The following is a 7,320-nucleotide window of genomic DNA, read 5'->3' as shown; positions in this document are numbered from 1 at the left end:
TTTGATATGAGTACCTTTTCAAATCTACCCTTCTAACTATCGACTTGTTAGAAAGAAAAAAAAAAAAAGGTATTTTTTTTAGAAAGAAATACACACCAAAGAGTCCATAATGTTTTAACACAAAGGCATATCATAAACTTCACTCAAAAGCCAAACTTATAGTGGAAAGTACTACACGATACACTCTATTAAACAAATATAGGATAATTACCTCTCTTTATTTATTTATTTATTTATATTTTATTTTTCCTTGAGAAACTAAGCAACTTGACTTAACCAAAAAAAATTTTGTGAATGAAGGGAGGGGATACAATCTTTTTTCACAATTTTTTTTTTTTTTTTTAACAATTTTCTAAGTGGTAAGTTATATTGAAATAACATTACTTGTAAATTGGTCCACCACTAATACAACTTTTATAATGTATCAATTACAACAAACCACGTTAACTGTTGTGAAAAAACTTATGCCTCTAGATTTATTGGAATAAGGTAAGTGAATATGACAAGTATATCTCTTCAAAAAGTTCAAACAAAGAAAACGTTAAATAAATCGGAGGAGATATAGAAATATTGTAGATGCGGAAGCATAAAATAGTAACATAAGAACAAATGAGGGTTACGTGGCTTTGTCTAGCAACATATATCCATGGAAAAAGAAAAAACCCTTAAGGGCTACATATTTGATAAATGATATGAGCAAAGCATAGTTCATATGTTACAATGAAGCCAATATGATCATAGGCGATGTGAGGGATTTCACAATTCACTCCAATACCAATGAGCTTGGTCTGCGATCGAATGCTATAAAAGATTTATGCCTCCTCATCATTCACCAATTGGTCGTTGGATGGATTGGTAAGGCACACGGTCCAACAGGCGAAATCCTAAACTAATTAACCACACATTAGCTATGATTAATTGACTAGTAATAGAAGTATAAGACTTGACTTACACACAAATAATAATTGGACTTTGGCCTAAATTATTAGGCTAATAACATATATCTCTAACATGTACAAAAAGAGAGAGAGAGAGAGGGGAATGTTATTTAAGTATTGCTTATCAGCCTTGGTCCAATTCAAGCTAAGGACCTAAGGTGGAGAATCGTTACATGAATGGTTGAATTAGTTTTGTGTAAAAAACTAATACTTAGCCGACCAAACCCTTGGTTTCAAAAGGAATTATGTTTGGTCTAGGACAAGCACACAACTTGCCCACCCTTGTTTCAAATGTGTGGCATGCAACATCAATAGAGATAGAGAATTAATAATGAGAATTATATTAATGTAGAGAATCTCTTACAAACCGGGGGGGGGGGTAGTTAGGAAAGGCCTTGCCAACCTGAAAGTGATCAAAGATGAACATCCACCTCAAATGATGTGACTAATAGATATTTGGCTAACAGATAAGGGTGGCTTCAAACCCACCAACTTGACAAGACTAACTAAAACTAATGCCCAATTTTGTACAACGTACAAAATATGTATGCAAAATCCCTAACCCAACCCTACTAGGGTTTGGTTGGTTTCTACTTTCTACACGTGATGGATTGAGTTGAGTTGAGAATTTTTCCAACCCAACCTATGCACAACCCTACTAACAAAGTCTCGAGGTGGTTTTTATTTTTTATTTTTTATTTTTACATAGTTTTAACCTTGAACAACTAAGCCTCAAAAATTTTAATTTATGCTTTATATATGTGTGTGTGTATAAAATCTTCTCTCCCTCTTCTTCTCTTTCTTTTGTATGTACAATGATGAGAAATCAATTATAAACAAAAATGCACTTGTTAATAATTTATAGGTTTAATTTGTATGCACAAATTTATTGTAGTTGTATATATTATTCTTGATATTTGTGCACAATTTAACTTAATTTAATAAAATATTAAATGCACCTTAACTTATGCCTTTAGAAAACTTAATAATAATAGCATTTTTCTCAAATAGATGTCATAAAAAGTTGACATCTCTTTCGATAAATTACTGATTGTAGAGTGAAAACAGGAATTGTACTCAAGATCTTCTTGTTTTGATACCAGGTCAAATTATACATTGTCCTAAAAGCTTAAATTGTTAGAAAATAATGAATTCAATCATTTAACTATATATATAACTAATATCTTTTACATCCAAATTCCTGTACTTAGTTTAATATGAAATTTATGTAAACTCTCCTCTCATATATCATTAAGATGACACCAGAAAGGAGAAAACTATGATTCTCGACTCAAAGATAGAAGAGAAAAGGGAAGGGGTTGACTCCAATATATGTTTGTTCATTTTGCTATAAAATTTTTAAAAATTCTCTTCCTTTTTCCATACGACCACAATTTTATTGCCATAAGTTTTGCTCACATGCTTCAGGAAAGAAAATACAACTGTATCATTATCATTAAAAAATTGTCCATGCAGCAGGGAGCAAGGTTCCAATTATTTATAAGTACGAGCCTCAGTTGTAAATATAAGTACATATAAGCGCATAAGCTTTTTCCTTCACGCTAGAGTTTGAAGGACAAGAGGCTTCCATTAAAGGCTTAAGCCAACTGCTCCTTATCTACACCCCCAAAATGCTATGAGAGTCACCTATGGAAGTGGACATACCTGTCATCTCTAATTTACTTAATTTGGGAGGCCATCTGTCCTTTTGTGCATGGGTTTTTGTCTATGTACACGTATAGGGCCATGACCTTTCAATTTGTGAGAAAAAATCTTCCAAGTTCCATACCAACCACAATTTTATTGCAATAAGTTACATATGCTCACATAATTCTAAAATGTCAGAAAAATATCGTTATAAAGCTTTATAGTTGTGGACCATGCTGTGGTTAATGCAAGATACCTATTAAGGTGGATGACAAAGATTTCAAGAGAGAGAAAATGACTAAATTTTTGTTTTTTTGTTTTAAAAGAAAAAGAAATTAAAGAGAGATTGAAACTCATAAGAATATTATTGCCATTTATTTTTGTCGCTAACTTGATATAGTTGTTCTGAGATTACTAGATGAAAATTAGGTTATAGTTTTCCTTTCTTTTCCAATATTAATATTAAGACAGAGCTTGAGTTTGATGGGTTCTGAGTGGGAGGAAAATACAACTTCATAATTTGAAAGGAAAATATTGTGGGAAGGTAATTAATTAGAGCCCAAAAAAAAAAAAAAAATCCATGCAGGGAGGTTCTAAATACGTGCCTCATTTATAACTTATAAATATTAGTACATATAAGCGCATAGCTCTTTCATTCATGCTGATGTACTAAAATTTTATACCCTCCAATCCAAACATGTAATGTCATCTTATCACATATTAAAAAATAAGCACAACCACATTTAATCAATTCTAATATCCATTTGAAAATCCAACTCCACCATGTTATCTTGACAACTCATATCAAGATTAGTTTAGATTGCAACTCAAATTTAAATTCACTTATCAAGTAATCAATGGACTATACGCTATGAGTTGGGTCAAACTGACTCAATTACTAACACTTGGAAATCAAATTGATCATCTTGACATGAACTTTCTTAGATTTTTATTTTTTATTTATAATAATGGGAGAAAAATATTTATTCTGAATGTGAAATTGCACATGTACCAGCTGTCATCTCCCACTTGCTCAATATGTCCTTTTGCGCATGGCTTTGTCCACCGACATGTAGGGATTTGACATTTCAATTTGTGAGAAAACCACATAAGAACATATAATTCTAGATAAGACAGAATGACTTTTGTGAACTATTCTTTTACACGTATTAGGTGAGTTAGTAAGCTTATCTAAATTGCATTCTATATAGACTTACCAAACGTAACCAAAGCGCATGCCTCAGCTATATCTATAAATACCTAAGCACATATGCTCTTCCTCTCATGCCAGTCTTTTGAAGGACAAGAAGCGTACATTAAAGCTTTTGCTAATTGCACCATTTCAACACTAAGTTGTTCTCTCACCTCCCAAAATGTCTCACCAAATTTCCATGGCTACTACTCAAACCCAAAATCCAGATGCTAATGTATATCGTCTCTTAGCAAATTATCGACCAAGCTTATGGGGAGACCATTTCCTCTCTTATTCTAATAAATCCGAGGTATATATGTCTTCCACCTGACATGTTAGGCTACATAATAAAATTAATATTCTAATATAAATTGTGATTCATTTCATAGCCAATATTCAAATGTCATGTTCTTATCATCTTTAAATGACAAATGATGCTTATAAACAGTGGTAACATGTTAATTTTTTATTTCGATTTCCAATTTTAGGAAACCATTGATGACTTGGAGCAAGTTCAACGGTTGAAGGAAGAAGTGCAAAGAATGTTGATGGCTCCTATCGATAATCTTCTAGAAAAGTTGGAGTTGATTGATGCAATCCAACGCTTAGGAGTGTCTTACCATTTTGAAGGTGAGATTGATGAAGTATTACAACAAATTCACAGGAAACATCATACGTGTGATGTCCAAGAAAGTGATGATGCTCTTTACACCGTTGCACTTCATTTTCGATTACTTAGACAACAAGGTTATAACATTCTAAGTGGTAAGCACTCTTTTGGTTAGTTATTTGTTTATTTAAGAAAACTCAATCTATGTTTGGATGAAGGGAGATGAGAGAAGTGAGAAGGTGATTGGAATTTGCTAAATTTTAATATATTCTGGCTTCCTTAAATTCTTCCCCTCTATTCTCCTCACCTCTCCCTCCATCTCTTTTCATTCCAAACATATCCTTAAACAAGCTAAAAGTTAATTTTCATGATCAAGCATTCACTTCCATCATTATTTTCATATCATCTACTAATGGCTCACGCATGTCTTGTGCTGGGTGGTAAAGTAGATATCTCCAACAAATTCAAAGACAATATGGGAAACTTCAAGGAATCACTTACTAACGATGTGAAAGGAATGTTAAGCTTTTATGAAGCTACACATATGAGGGTGCATGGAGAAGATATACTTGATGAAGCACTTAAGTTTACTACCACTCACCTGGAATCAATGGCAATTAATTTGAGCCCTCCTCTCGCCACACAAGTAAGCCATGCTTTAAATCGACCTATTCAAAAGTGCTTGCCAAGGGTAGAGGCTAGGCAGTACTTTTCTATCTACCAAGAAAATGCTTCACATAATGAAGTTCTACTAAACTTTGCAAAATTGGATTTTAACATGTTGCAAAAACAACACCAGAAGGAACTTAGCCATATCTCAAGGTAAGTTCATTAACTATACCTCACTACATTGGGGTTGTAATTATGCTTTCATTAGACATGATTTGACCAGCCAGTTTTTGTTAAATTGTAATTTAGGTGGTGGAAAGATATAGATGTTGCGACAAACCTATCTTTTGCATGAGATAGGGTGGTGGAGTTATACTTCTGGATTTTGGGAGTGTACTTTGAACCCCAATACTCTCTTGCTCGGAGGATACTTACCAAAACAATTTGCATGGCATCAATCATAGATGACATTTATGATGTATATGGCACACATGAAGAACTCGAACTCTTCACAGACGCAATTAAAGAGCATCATCAATTTCTTGGACATCACGCGTATGATGTTTCCTGTGACTTTGTTGTAATACTTCATCAATCTCACCTTCAAAATGGTAAGACACTCCTAAGCGTTGGATTGCATCAATCAACTCCAACTTTTCTAGAAGATTATCGATGGGAGCCATCAACATTCTTTGCACTTCTTCCTTCAACCGTTGAACTTGCTCCAAGTCATCAATGGTTTCCTAAAATTGGAAATCGAAATAAAAAATTAGCATGTTACCACTGTTTATAAGCATCATTTGTCATTTAAAGATGATACGAACATGACATTTGAATATTGGCTATGAAATGAATCACAATTTATATTAGAATATTAATTTTATTATGTAGCCTAACATGTCAGGTGGAAGACATATATACCTCGGATTTATTAGAATAAGAGAGGAAATTGTCTCCCCATAAGCTTGGTCGATAATTTGCTAAGCGACGATATACATTAGCATCTGGATTTTGGGTTTGAGTAGTAGCCATGGAAATTTGGTGAGACATTTTGGGAGGTGAGAGAACAACTTAGTGTTGAAATGGTGCAATTAGCAAAAGCTTTAATGTATGCTTCTTGTCCTTCAAAAGACTGGCATGAGAGGAAGAGCTTATGTGCTTAGGTATTTATAGATATAGCTGAGGCATGCGCTTTGGTTACGTTTGGTAAGTCTATTTGAGAATGCATTCCTTCATTTTTTCTTTTTTAATAGATTATCTTTGGTGTTATTTTGGAACTTTTAATGAAGGTTGGTTTTTTTTTCAACCTTTAAGTAGGTATCTTGCATTAATTAACCACAGCTATAAAGCTTTATAATGATACAATTGACTATTGTATTTTTTGATTTTCTAGAAGCATGTGAGCAAAACTTATGGCAATAAAATTGTGGTCGATATGAAATTTGAAAGAGATTTTTTCAATTTTTCTTGGACTAAAAGAAAAATGAACAAACATATATCAGTGACAGCTCCTCCAGTTTTCTCTTCTATCTTTGAGTTGAGAATCATAGTTTTCTCCTTTTTGATGTCATCCGAATGATATATGTGAAGATGGTTTACATGAAATTCATACTAAACTAAGTTAGTATAGGAATTTGAATGTAAAGATGTTAGAATTATTGCTAATAGCTTAAACTTTTCAGATGATGGGTAAATTAACATGATACTAAAACAAGAGAGTCTTGAGTTCGATTCATTTTTTTACTCTACAATCGGTAATTTGTCAAAAGAGATGTCACTTTTAACGTCTTCATTTTTTAGATGCAAAACAGTTTGTCTTGGTTACATACCTTATCTTATTATTTTATCCAAAAACACAAGCAATTGTTATCAAGCCTATTTTACATATGTACTTAATTAATGATAATTTTTCAAGTAATATATATATATATATATATATATATATGCACACGCCTCGGAGCCATTAGAATAAGAGAGGAAATGGTCTCCCCATGATGTCTGGAAATGGAGCAGAGGCATAACTTAAGCCTTATTAATGTGTGCCTCTTGTCACTAGCATGAACGAAAGAGATTATGCACTTAGGTACTTATAGATACAGCTGCGGCACGTAATTAGAACCTCCCCTTCATAGACCTTTTTTTTGTGCTAATTGATTAATTACCTCTATATAGAATGCAATTTAGATAAGCTTACTAACTCACCTAATACGTGTAAAAGAATAGTTCACAAAAGTCATTCTCTCTTATCTAGAATTATGTGTTCTTATGTGGTTTTCTCACAAATTGAAATGTCAAATCCCTACATGTCGGTGGACAAAGCCATG

General features: G+C 32.9%; 2 protein-coding genes across 2 annotated transcripts; one reads left to right on the top strand and one right to left on the bottom strand.

The window, feature by feature from the left end:
• Positions 1–3,787: 3,787 nt before the first annotated feature.
• LOC115968178 ((-)-germacrene D synthase-like) lies at positions 3,788–6,105 on the top strand. The gene is made up of 4 exons (XM_031087493.1): positions 3,788–4,087; positions 4,266–4,542; positions 4,834–5,209; positions 5,306–6,105. The coding sequence occupies exons 1-4, from the start codon at positions 3,959–3,961 to the stop codon at positions 5,349–5,351; spliced, it is 828 nt and encodes a 275-aa protein (XP_030943353.1). The 5' UTR covers positions 3,788–3,958; the 3' UTR covers positions 5,352–6,105.
• LOC115968180 ((-)-germacrene D synthase-like) lies at positions 4,724–6,064 on the bottom strand. Its single transcript, XM_031087496.1, has 2 exons — positions 5,918–6,064; positions 4,724–5,739 (listed from the first exon to the last, which is right to left on the bottom strand). The coding sequence occupies exons 1-2, from the start codon at positions 6,044–6,046 to the stop codon at positions 5,518–5,520; spliced, it is 351 nt and encodes a 116-aa protein (XP_030943356.1). The 5' UTR covers positions 6,047–6,064; the 3' UTR covers positions 4,724–5,517.
• Positions 6,106–7,320: the final 1,215 nt, after the last annotated feature.

This window comes from Quercus lobata, chromosome 11 (genome assembly GCF_001633185.2).
Source record: "Quercus lobata isolate SW786 chromosome 11, ValleyOak3.0 Primary Assembly, whole genome shotgun sequence".
Lineage (NCBI taxonomy): Eukaryota > Viridiplantae > Streptophyta > Magnoliopsida > Fagales > Fagaceae > Quercus > Quercus lobata.
This window is presented reverse-complemented; position numbering and strand designations above follow the sequence as displayed.